Here is a 13,187-nt window from a genome sequence, read left to right as displayed (position 1 = left end):
TTCCGTGCCGTGCCATGGAAGGGCCCATCTAAATTAGCTCTGCGCCCATCCAAAATACTGGGTCTGGCTACGCCACTGATTGACAGAACTGAGCTTCCCTATGCTGTACGACCAAGGACAGAGCCCTGCCCCCTCTCTTCTACTGGAGCAGACATTTAACCCCCAGGTAGACACCCTGCTAATGAGTGATAGGAGTGTGTTTGGGCACTCACGTCAAAGCAAACATGTCAGCAAGTATGACATATAATATGTCAGCAAGAACTGAGCCCCCCTTTACAAAAGACACAGGAAATATAACTGTATCATGTAACAGCAGAGACAGAGCCCCCCCCCCAACCCCTTCTGTTGGAGCAGGCATTATAAACATTGAGCATCACACACTATAGGACTGGCACTGTTCTCCCTGTACCTTAAGAGCAAGGATGGAGCTTTCCTGTAATACAGGACCAAGGATCATAATCCAATCATATAAGAGAAGGGACTGACCTTCCTTCAATTGTAAGAGAGGATCCCGACCAATAAGCCCTCTTCTATTACAGGCACAAGGATTGAGCCCCCCTCTACTAGAGGGACAAGGACTAAACCCCTCATGCTAAAAGAACAGATACTCGGTCTCCACAAAAGCAAAAACTAGAAGGAGGAAACTAGGCCCCAATATAAGTAATATTGGAAATGAGATGTTAACAGTAAACCACCTTGAATGTAGTTGTAAAAACCACAGAAAGGAGATATATCAAGCCCCTTTCCCTTTACCACATAAAAGTCTGTCCTATATTTATGTAGTAACCCGTGGCCGCTTAAGTGCTGAATATCGGCTTAAGCGGCTACATGTTAGCCAGCTTAAAAATAACCAGATATTGAAAGCCAAAGCCAGCACAGGTCCTGGCTTTGAATATCTGGGAATAATGCCGTCAGTGGTGAGCAAAACGCTGAATATTGACTCCATAGGATTAGATTCTGTATATCATGCCTAAAATGAAATTCACCTAAGCGCATTCTATAAAGGACACCTTAATTTAGGCATACTCTATAGAAGGAGGAGGAGTGGCCTAGTGGCAGTGGTGTGCTGGAGCAGGCTCTCACAGGCTCGCAAGAGCCGGTTGTTAAGTTTTTAAGAATTTTGGGAGCCGGTTGTTAAAGTAGGGCCCTCCATGGCTACTTTAACAACTGGCTCCCAAAATGTGAGCTTGGGCCCCCTGCTGAATTCTCTTTTACTTTGCTGGTGGGGATGCTGAGCCCTGCCAGCCAAGTAAATAGACTGCTGCTGCTCCCAGCTCCTTGTTTCCAGCTCTGAGCAGCAGGCTCGGACTTCTTGAGCATGTGTGAGAAGTTCCAGCATGCTGCTCAGAGCAAGACGTTGGGAGTGGTGGCAGTCCATTTATTGGCTGCCAGCAAAGGTATGCCTAGCGTGCCAGCACGAAGGGAGGGAGGAGAGAGAGGCAAGTGTTGCCCCCCCCCCCCCCACCCCCCGGCCACCCCTGGCCCTTCTAACTGCAGAGCTGGCTACATCCAGAGAAAGAGCCTGTTGTTAAAAATTTACCAGCACACCCCTGCCTAGTGGTTAGGGTGGTGGACTTTGGTCCTGGGGAACTGAGGTACAGGCAACTCCTCGTGACTCTGGGCAAGTCACTTAACCCTCCATTGCCCCATGTAAGCCACATTGAGCCTGCCATGAGTGGGAAAGCGCGGGGTACAAATGTAACAAAAAAAAAAAAACAAGCCTAAATTTCAGTGCGTTATATATTATATGCCAAGTGGCCATGACAGTGTCTAACTCAAGGCATGACCATTTATGCCAAGTAAAACCTGGTGTAAATACCAGCACCCAGGGCCGCCGAGAGACTGGGCCGGGCCCGGGACAAGGCCACGCTTGGGACCCCGTCATCCCCCCCCCCATCCACCACTGGGCCGGGTCCCCCTGAATTAAAATCATAGCGCCTCACCTCGACCTTGCTCCGTGTGAAAGAAGCGCAGCAGCGGCAGTCTGCAGATTGCCTCCCTTCGGGCCTTCCCCCCCTGTGTCCCTCAAGGGCGGGACACAGGGAGGGAAGGCCCGAAGGGAGGCAATCTGCAGACTGCCGCTGCTGCGCTTCTTTCACATGGAGCGAGGTCGAGGTGAGGCGCTATGATTTTAATTCAGGAGGGCCCGGCCTGGTGGTGGACGGAGGGGGGCAGGTGGAGGGAACTGTGGCGCTGGGCTCCCCTTGGAGGCCCTGCCAGCACCTAAGTTAACCACAGAGCAGTTATATTCTATTATCCTGCGTGTAGTTTTACGGCATACCCAAGACCACCCATTCCACACCCATAGCCATGCCCCCTTTCTGGCAGTATGCATTAGAATTTACACACACCACTTTGGAGAATATGCTTAGCAGGTAGTGCACGTAAATTCTAATTAATGCTAATTAGTGCTAATAATTGCTTGTTAATCTCCAATTATTAGCGCTAATTAGCTTGTTAACTAATTTAAGTTGCACATTATTATGGAATATGCTTCTATTTATGCATGGAAATTTCAGCACAATATATAGAATCTGGAGAATAGTGTATAATATTTTAACTATTCATCACTGAAACATTTATTAATAGAACCAAATGCAAATGCATACAAAACCTGCCTTTGATTCCAGAAGGAATTAAAAACAGAAAATGAAGGAGGTCATAGTCAAAAAACTGAATGAGCAAATTTCTAAGTGTTCCTGTTGCAAAATATAAAAAAGAAATGTCAGCTCTTAGATTTATAAGGGCTAGTATAATATTTATACGCTCTAGTTCAGTGGTAGACATTTTTTGATCACTAAACTAAAAATAAAATCATTTTCCTACCTTTGTTGTCCGGTGATTTTATTCTTCTAATCATCTTGTTCCCAGTCTCTGGTTCTGCTTCCCTATGTATTTGCTCTTAATTCAGTTTCCAGGGCCTCCTCTCCATTTCCTATTTTTCTCTCTTTTCTTTTTCACTCCCTGCCCTACATACATCTTTGGTACTGATCTTTCACGTTCAGCTTTCTTCCATTTTTCTGCCTGCTTCTCAAATATATCTTGTTTTCCATCTCTTCCTCCCTCTATCTATGAACAGCATCTCCTCTCTCCTTCCTTTCCCTTCCCTTCCCCTCCCATCCATCCATACGCAGCATTTCCTCCCTCTCATCCTATGCTGCCCCCCTCTTCCAGCATCTCTTTGTTGCTATCTTTCCCCATGTCAGGCTTCTCGCCTATCCCTTCCCTTCCTCCAGCATCCAGCACTCCGTACCCTGCACCCCACTGAAGTCCAGCATCTCTCCCTCCCGCCCTCTGTGAGTCCAGTGTTCAGTGCCTTTCTCCCTCTTCCACCACCTCAGCCAGTGGTCCTCCAAACTTGATATCTGCAATGGCAGCGATTAAGCCAGGCTGCTCCAGCAGGCCCCAAAGCCTTTCCTCTGCTGTGTCCCGTCCACGCAGTAACAGGAGGTTGTAACAGAGGGAAGGCACCCAGGACTGGTTGCAACTGCCAACGAAGACAGGAAGTTTAAAGGACCACCAGCAAGGGTGGAGGGAGAAGGAGTTAGGGAGAGATGCCTGATCTGTGGGAGGTAGGGAAGTAAAGGGTGAGGGATCCCACATCAGGAAAAAGACTTGCCAGAGCCTCCACACTATTCTTCAATGCAAGGCCTGTAGCCTACATCCACTGGAAAAAAATAAAATAAACAGAGGCCCCTGGAAGCTATCATTGTCCCACGGGGCCTTGCATTAGAGAACACTGGTCTAGTTGAATAGGGCAAATCTTTGCACGGTGCTGCTCACTGTCTGACGATTTGTGGTTGATGTGCTTTTCTATTTGCTGTGATCATCATTGTGTTTTCCCATCACTCGGGAGCTGTGGTGCTTCTACAAACATGAACTATTTAACCACCTACAGCAAGGAAGGGTGGGGAAAGGGGCCACACGGAAGATTCAGAAGCATATCAGTGTTCATTTGCTGTTTGTTGCTCTCTGATCATGTGCATCAAGAATGTGCTTTATTAAGAACACCAGATGCTGTCTGATAACATTCAGGTTCTACAGAATGAGGTTTATAAATAGAGGAAAGATTTATTTAAGGAATGCAAAAAGAATATTTCTTGCCTTTCATCATTGCTAGGAACTCTTAGCATAAGTCATGGCTACCAGATTCTGATCATTATTTCAGAAACTAATCCACATGTACATAGCGGTATTTGCACATGTACATCACATACACCTGTAAATACCGATTCTAGGAAGCCACTATTCACACGTAGAGCTCCAAACCATGCAGAGATTTCAAGGGGGTGTGTTTTGGGTGGGACTAAAATCTACACATATATTCAACATTTTACGTATGGGGGAAAAATACGTCAAATGAAAGTGGGCAGATGGGATTCACCAATTATATTGTCAAGGAGGAGAAAGACCTCAGATATCGCTTGAAACCTCATCCCAACTAAGTTGGAGGGATATTCACTCGCGACAATTTAATCACTGGTCAAAAAATCACAATATGACATGCTGTGAAATAAGCTTTGTAACAAACAACTTGTTCAGTGGACTACTCACAATTTCAATATCTTATAGTGCAGCGTCATGGTATATCATCCAAAACCATTCCATAAAGTCCATGTCACAGGAATTGTAAGCAAATTGAAGTGACTTATCTTAATTAGGGATTCCAAAAGGCACCCGCTTCACATCTGCTTCTTCAGGGGACCTCTGGTCACTGTCAGTCTTAGTTCCATACATGCTGCACTCCTGTGTATGAAGTTAAGATGATGAAAAAGTTTCACACCCACCTGAGAAGACTTGACAAGATCTAGGTTTCCTATCACATTTGTAAACCATAAGATCATACTGTTTTCCTACCTTCTGATCACCCGTCCATATCTTCCTGTTTCTCAGTCCTTCCCCCCCTCCCCCAACCTTTACCTTTTCCTCAAGATTGTCATTAGCAGGAATGCTTTTCGTGTCTCACCTACATATGTATTTTGATGTTGTCATCTTTTGCTCATAACTGACATGAAGATTACGGTTTTGCCTTTGCAAGCTTGTTAAAAAATGTATTAAGCTTCTAGTCCAATAAAAAAGTTTTCAACTTCTTTTCTTTTCTATTTATTACCTTTAATTAATAAGTCAACCATACTACTTTATACCTCCAAAATGAAACCGGGTTGAAATTGAAGCCTTACTACTTAATTAGAGGCCCTTATAAGGTGTAAGTGTATAAAATGGGCTGCTGCTTGTGAAAGGGACACCATTTACACGTGCGAGTTGTGCACTCGCTACTTCTGTGTGAAAGTGCTGACACCTCCATGTTTGCGCTGTTCATTTTTTCAGTATGTATGTGGTTGCTGTCACTGGCACATAAAAGGGAAGTCCTCAGATATTTTAGAAAAGATTGTGCTTTAAGTTCAAACAAGTTCATCTTGATTTGATATACTGCCATAGGGAACGCACCATCAGAGCAGTTTACAAAGTATTAATAACTGGGGAAAGCATAGCAGTGGGAAGAATTACAAATTAGATTTGAAAGCAGAAATTGAAAGCAGGAAAGGAAGCTCTCCACAGGGGAGTAGCTTGGGGGGTAAAGGAACAGGGGGTCCAGCAGGCTCAGTGCTCCAACATAGGAAGTAGGGAGGGAACAAGCTAGTTGACTCAAATACCTGCATGAACAGGTGGTTTTAAGAGCTGCTTTAAAGTCAGAGTGGGATTCTCTGTTTAATTTGTTTGTACAGCATTATGTTTACCTGTTAGCTTGCCAATAAAAATTGTTTAATACTGATGTCGTGGTAGGAGAGCAGCATGCGTAAGCTGAGAAGAAGACCATTCCAAAGGGTGGGGCCTGAAATATTAAACATTGATTTCCAGTAGATCCTTTTCCAAAATACCCCCAGAATTGAAAATACCCATATCAGGATGTCCTTAATAACCATCTCTACATTTTATATAAAATGGGGTTCTTAATAATTTTATTTTTCTCCTGCAGGTTCTAGACACTCCTCCCAGATAATGGGAACAGATGCAAAATTGTGTCCAAAGTCCCCAGTATTTAGAACAGGTAGTGAACCAACTCTAAGCCCAACCACAGGCCGGAGGTTCACCTATGAAGCTCAGGAAGCGCTGCGAGGATCAGACAGTCAACTATGCCCCAAACCACCACCCAAACCCAGTAAAGTGCCCTTAATGACGACACCAAGCTGGCCCAGTTCAGAAACAAACTATTGTGAGTTAAACCCTACTCCTCCTACAGACTGGGAGGGAACAAGGCAACGACTGTTCTCCCCTAACCGCAGCTCAATGGAGTGCCTACCAGCAAGTGAAGAAACAGGGCAGGCCTCATCTCGAAACTCCAAAATAAGCTACTTAAACCTGGACTCTGAGGACAGTATTTGCCAGAGCTCAAGGGACGCACTGAGAGAGCAGGATGACAAGGAGGGAAAGGAGAATGTGTTTGTCAAGCCAGTGTTTGAGACAATATCTTCATTTAAACCAAACAACTTTGAATCCCCCCTCCTCCTTCCTGAAAACAAACCTCTGGAGACACTGATGTTAAGAAGAGCAAAGGAACTTTTCACAAACAACCATCCAAGGATTATTGCCAAACACATCCTTAAAATGGACTGCAAGGTAATGCATTTTGAGGTTTTTCTTTCTTTCTTTCTTTCAATTAGGATGTGTAGAGACTCGCAGGTGCGTATCTGAGGTTTGGCGGTAGGGGGGCAGGGGCTAGAGTGAGGGGGCACATTATAGCCCCCCCGGCCGCCACCCCCCCCCACCGCTGTCAACCCTCCCCCCTACCGCATTCAACCCTCCCCCCCCCACTGCCGTCAACCCTCCCCCGCCTACCGCCGTCACCTACCCCCGCCGAGATCTGCTTCTTGCTGCCGGTACCTTTAAAAATATTACTTCAGCTGGCGGGGGACCCCAACCCCCGCCAGCCCAGCCGAGGTCTTGTTTTAAGTTCTTCTTCCTCGTGCTGTTGAAAGCTGCATCCCTTCCAGTTTCGGACGGAGTCTGACGTCGCAGGAGGCAGGAGGAAGCGGACCTCGGTGGGGGTAGGTGATGGCGGTAGGTGGGGGAGGGTTGACGGCAGTAGGGGGGTCCAGGGTGAAATCTGCGGGGGGCCCAGGCCCCTGTGGCCCCACGCAGATACGCCCCTGGTAGAGAGGTGACAATGCTTTATATATAGCAAGGGGCCTGCTCAATGAAGATGTAAGATGGCAAGAGAATGGAATGCCATGGCTTTTAAAGTGGGAGTTTTGCAGACTTTAAAAGGCAGGAATATTCTGAAGCTTGACTAGTTGAATGCATGTCCTGTAGAATGATAGTAACATAAAGTAACTGGAATGACATTTGGCTTATCTTAGATTCCTTTCCTGCAGTTTAGTCATTGCAGAGCCTGCCTCAAGAGATGAGGAATAGTGAATAGTGACCTGGGCAACGGCAGAAAAATACAGTTTCTCATGTCATTGACTCCTGTCCACTGGCCCAGTTAAATAGTGTTTTGGTAGCACTTGATAGAGCCAGTGAGGCTGCTATTGGCTGGTTGACTGCACATGGCACTGTTTGCACACAATGGTAATAATAATAGTCATGGACAGATACAATGAGCAAGTCTTGTGCAGTGAGCTGAGCATAAGCAAATTGCACCCCCTAGTGGTGCCACAGGATTACTGCTTTACTAAAATTAATTGAACCGCAGCTGTGCATGGAAGTTTCATTTTCACTGCAGAACTCCATAGTTGAGGGCAGGTCTTAAGAAGATACAAGGACAGGAGCAAGTCAGCACAGATTGGGGGAGTGACTGGAGCTAATTACTGACAACATTATCAGTATGAAACAGCTAATTATGCCAGCTGGCTAATAACTGATTAGTTAGTGGGCTGGGAACATAAGAATAGTCATACTGGGTCAGACCAATGGTCCATCTAACCCAGTATCCTGCTTCCAACAGTGGCGAATCCAGGTCAGAAGTACCTGGCAAAAACCCAATTAGTACCTGGCAGAATCCCAAAGAACAGGCTTGTGTGAAACCCCTTTACCTTGGTTACCATCCCGAAAGCCACCTCTGTCACAGTGTTGTGATCTATAATTCCCAAATCTATCCTCACAGAGCTGCCAGGTTATCCTATTCCAGGTGGGAGACTTTTTGGCCAGTTCTGGTTTTGAGCAGTGTGATATTTGATTCTACCCATTGAATTCAGTGCTGCAGGTCTCATATTGCAGCAGGATAGGGTAGTCAGAAATTCAGCACTGGCCTAAAATCTCCCTCCTGGAACTGGGCGTTGTTCAGCTCTTCATTATAATCACAATAAATATGGATGAGATATTTGCAAGTACCTATAGACCTAATGGAACTAATTGTTTTAAGAGGGTGCCAACGCTGAAAGTCCAAAAATGCATCTATTTATTAAAGTATCTTAAATGCCTATGTGCTTCACACGATAGGGTCTTACAATGTCCCTCACTAGTGCATAAATTCTCTCACACAAATTTGCACCTGTTGCAAGAAGGTATAAATGTGTGTGTCTATACTATGCTTGTATATTGCAGCTCCGCCCCACTTCATCCAGAAACTGTGCCCCGGGAGGCATGTGTGCCTTCCTGTTAGTGAGTGTACTTATACACACAAAATGAATTGTGGAATTTCATAGGAGCCCTTTTCCATGTGTAAAATATGCATGATACTCAAAAACTGTATACATTTTCCCTAATATGTGCAAATGTGTCTTATTTATTTATTTATTTGTTACATTTGCACCCCACATTTTCCGACCTGTTTGCAGGCTCAATGTGGCTTACACTGTGCCAGAGAGGTGTTGGTAAACTCCGGAGTAAAGAAATACAAATAATAGGTTAAGTAGTGGTAGGAAAAGGTTCAAGGTTCATGTGGTGGGGCCACATGAAGGAGAACAGGAATAGATGGAATAGTTTAGTGATCATTACGAGCTGTAGTGTTGTGGTGTCGCGAAGATCAGGCTTTTATGTTGGGTCGGGAGGGTATGCCTTTTGAAACAGGTAAGTTTTTAGTTTTTTCCTGAATTGAAGGTGATCGTATGTAGTCTTCAGATATAAGTAATGAGTCCAGTATTCAAAGGATTTATGCTCCTAACTTTGGGGTCTTTTTACTAAGCTGCGGTAAAAAGGGCCCTGCAGTAGCGGCAGCTGCTCTCGCTGAGACCCTTTTTACCGCAGTGGGTAAAAAGGCTGCAAAAATACATGGAGATGTAGTAAGATTGCTGTTACCGTGTGGCCATGTGGGGAAGAACACTTACCGCCACCCATCGAGGTGGCAGTAAGGACTCCCGCACTAACATGACAGTAACCGGGTAGCACGTGGCGCTGCCTGATTACTGCTGGGTAACTGTTGCACAAAGCATTGAACCCTGTTTTCCCCCAACATGGCAAATGGCATGTTCTAGGGCTGGCAGTAGGTCCATATTGGCGCGCGATAAGGCCGCGTTGGGCTTACCGCCACTTTGTAAAAGGGCCCCTCTGAGATTTATGCTCATAAATTGGCCTCTTTGAAAATTTAGCAGGGATGAGTGCATAAAGTGTTACTCAAAATTTCACAAACCTACCAATATTCAAAGCAATTTAGCCAATGGCTAACCAGTTAAAACACTTGGTCGGGGCTAGCTGCTAATTTTCGCTGGCACTTAACCAGCTAAGTGCCACTGAAATTCACGGTTAGTGCCTAACTCAAAGCCGGCTATGTTGGGTTATGTTCTGGGTCAGAGTCAGCACTTGGCTGCTTAAGAGCTGATATTCAGCCCTTAAGTGGCCTGGTTCAGTGCACAAATGGGACTCCACAAAAGTCTATTCTACCTTTATGCGCTACCCCATGGCCACTTAAGTGCTGAATATTGACTTAAGAGGCTATGTGTTAGCTGGCTGAAAAATAACTGGCTATTCAAAGCTGAAGCCCAGATAGGGCCCGGCTTTGAATATCCAGGAATAACTCCATCAGTGGTGAGCAAGCCTTCACTGCCGCCAGCTGAATATCAGATGCTAAACACCTAAATTTAGGAGTATAAGTGGGTGGCAACAGGGGTGGATTTATGGTAGGAAAAAAAGGTTATGAATTTAGAACAGATTTTCAGCCCTAAGGGCTACATTCTATATATGGCACCTGAAAATTCTGCGTGGAAAAAAATGCGCCTAAGCGTATTCTGAAGCCCAGATAGGGCCCGGCTTTGAATATCCAGGAATAACTCCATCAGTGGTGAGCAAGCCTTCACTGCCGCCAGCTGAATATCAGATGCTAAACACCTAAATTTAGGAGTATAAGTGGGTGGCAACAGGGGTGGATTTATGGTAGGAAAAAAAGGTTATGAATTTAGAACAGATTTTCAGCCCTAAGGGCTACATTCTATATATGGCACCTGAAAATTCTGCGTGGAAAAAAATGCGCCTAAGCGTATTCTGTAAAGTACGCCTACATTTTATAGGCTTCAATTTCCACACGGTACATAGAACACGCCGAGCGCCTCTCCACGCAACCAGATATAGTTGCCGCCATTTACGCCATGTGTTATTTGGTGTAAATCCCGTCACCTAAATTATATGCAGAGCGGGTGTATTCTATAACAATGTGCATAGATTTTAGAAACGCCCACACCCCGCCTATGGCCCTGCCCTCTTTTCAACTATATGACTTAGAATTTAGGCGCACCACGTTACAGAATACACTTACGCCTATGTGTACTAAGGTGCACAATGGGCACATTAGCGTTTTTAATGCGCATAAATGGTTTACACATGTTAAACGCTAACGCGCCCATAGAATTGTATAGGTATGTTAGCGTTTAATGTGCTTTAAATTTAATGGTGCGTTAGAAATGCTAACACACCTTAGTAAACATACCCCTTAGTGAGTTGTGTGCGTAAATCTTAATTACTGCCAGTTAGTGCTGATAATTGCTTATCATCTAAGCAGGGGCGTAGCTACGGGTGGGCCTGGGTGGGCCCAGGCCTACCCAATCTCAGCTCAGGCCCACCCATTTGGTTGTCCAATTGAATTGATGCACCGGGACTCCGGGAGTGCACTGCACGTTTTAGGGCAGCCGGCAGCAAAAACAGCTTTAGAGGGAGCCAGCTGCCTAAATGCACTGCAGTAACCTTCCTAGTTTTTTACCAGGTTGGGAACGGCCGCTGTAGTGCTTCGATGCACCAGTCTATGCTCTGCTGCTCTTCGACGGACCTATTCGGTGCCTTTCTTGCCTTGACTCCCACTGCCCCCCCTGCAATGTGATTTTTTTTTAAGTGCGCGGGTCCGGGTTCGGTTGGGAATGGCCGTGGCAGCCGCTGTAGTGCTGTGCTCTGCTGCTCTTCGATGGGCCTATTTGGTGCCTTTCTTGCCTTGTCTCCCACTGCCCCTGCAACGTGATTTTTTTTTTTTAAGTGCGTGGGTCCGGGTTGGGGACGGCCGCTGTTAGTACTTCGACGCACCACTGCTGTCAACGTGCTGTGCTCCTCTGCTCTTCGACGGGCCTATTCTCACGTGCCTTTCTTGCCTTGTCCCCCACTGCCCCTGCAACGTGCACACATGCCAGCACAGAAACAGAGAATTTATTGGGCACTCGCTTCGGCATGCTCCCTGTTCGATCTGCCCCAGATAGGCACAGAGCCAGCACATGGAACACACTGCAGTGCTCTTTGAGTCTGCACCTGCCCAGATAAAACAAATGTTTTTTTTTTCTTTTTTAAAGTATCTACAGTATAATGCTGGTTCTGAGCTTCTGGGTGGGGATGGACTCTTCAATACCTAGGGGAAAAAGGTATATTTATTTAATAATTAAATATACTTTTTTTTTTCTCTAGGCAGTGAAAAGCCAACCCTCACTCAGAAACCCATCAACAATAAATTTTAATGTTGGGTTTATTGGTGGGGGTAGGATCAGTACCTAGTTTAAAATGAAAAAAAAAGTTGTGTATTTGTTCATATTGGTGGGTTTTTGGATGGGGATGGTCTTCAGTGCCTAGGTTAAAAAATATTTTTTAAACATGTAATGTAAGTGGGATGTTCATGGAAGACTGGCTGGGATGGGCAGAGGAGATGCCAGACTATAGGAGGATAGGTAGAGAGTAGGACAGATGGTAGGGAAGGGAAAGCTATGGAGATGGATGGTGAGGAAGGGAAGGGTAGGGCAGGGCAGGGATGATGCCGATATATGGGACAGTTTATAATTTTTGGTCCTTATTCGGTAATTGTGTCTGTGTTCTGCCTGTGAACGAGCAGGTGAGAGATTCTGCTGATATGTGGTTTGTGTGGGGATCTATGAGTCTGACGTCTAGCTTTTTCCAATGGGATGCGCATTGCTGTTGTGTATATTCACTGCTGTCTTTTTAAAGGTAAAGTTATTGGTATTCGTGTTCAGAATTGGTGTTAAGGTTTGTGATACAGGCTCTAAGAAGCTTCTTTTTAGGATTTATGTTACTTTACAATGTACTGTACCTGGCAGTGAAGGGATTAGGTGCTACCAGAATTTCAATACATTTTCCCTATGGAAAGCAGTAAAAGGAAACATTCTAGCTATATTCTTTATGCTACAGATTCCACAGCAGATGGAAAAAAAAATCTTGAAGTTGACAGTAGGATTTTTCTTCTCATCAGTGAGAAATCGGGGGTTTTGCTTCATGTGTTTTGTTTTTTTTTTTATATGCTGAAGAATGGACAAAGATTAATATTTTTGAAAAATGTAAGGTATTTACCTGTTGTGCTTAATCAGGCGTTGCAAAGTTTGAAGGATATATGCCATTGCTGTAATTATATTGCAGGATCCTGTCATATGTGTTGAGATGTTTGCCATTATAGTAGACATATATCTGGTCAAGTTTAAGATATGGGATAATGTAACTATATTTATCATTTTTTCCTTTTAAGTATGTATGTGGTTTATGTTGATTCAGGGCTATTTTGTAGTATCCCACGAAACACTACTCACACCTATATACATAGTGCCCACCCATATTAGCTCTGGGCCCACCCAAAAATTCAGATCTGGCTACGCCACTGCATCTAAGTAACAGTGCTGACTTGCTAGTTAACCAATTAAGTTACTGTACACCGCCTTGAGTGAATTCCTTCAAAAAGGTGGTAAATAAATCCTAACAAATAAATAAGTTACATGCTTTGTTGTAGAATACGCTTTGATTTTCACGTGGAATTTAAGGTGCCATATATAGAATCCCGT

The 13,187-nt window shown here is 44.9% G+C and overlaps 1 protein-coding gene across 5 annotated transcripts in view; it reads left to right on the top strand.

Moving 5' to 3' along the window:
- Window positions 1-13,187, top strand: part of BCAR3 (BCAR3 adaptor protein, NSP family member) — a 270,123-nt gene that overhangs the window by 216,262 nt on the left and 40,674 nt on the right. For all 5 annotated transcript variants that reach the window (XM_030206133.1, XM_030206134.1, XM_030206135.1 and 2 more), the window contains one exon: window positions 5,978-6,618. In XM_030206133.1, coding sequence (XP_030061993.1) covers window positions 5,978-6,618 — 641 coding nt within the window. The remainder of the gene's footprint in view (window positions 1-5,977; window positions 6,619-13,187) is intronic.

This window comes from Microcaecilia unicolor, chromosome 6 (assembly GCF_901765095.1).
Source record: "Microcaecilia unicolor chromosome 6, aMicUni1.1, whole genome shotgun sequence".
NCBI classification, from domain to species: domain Eukaryota; kingdom Metazoa; phylum Chordata; class Amphibia; order Gymnophiona; family Siphonopidae; genus Microcaecilia; species Microcaecilia unicolor.
Note: the sequence above shows the minus strand (reverse complement) of the source record. Positions and strands in the feature narration are given on the sequence as shown.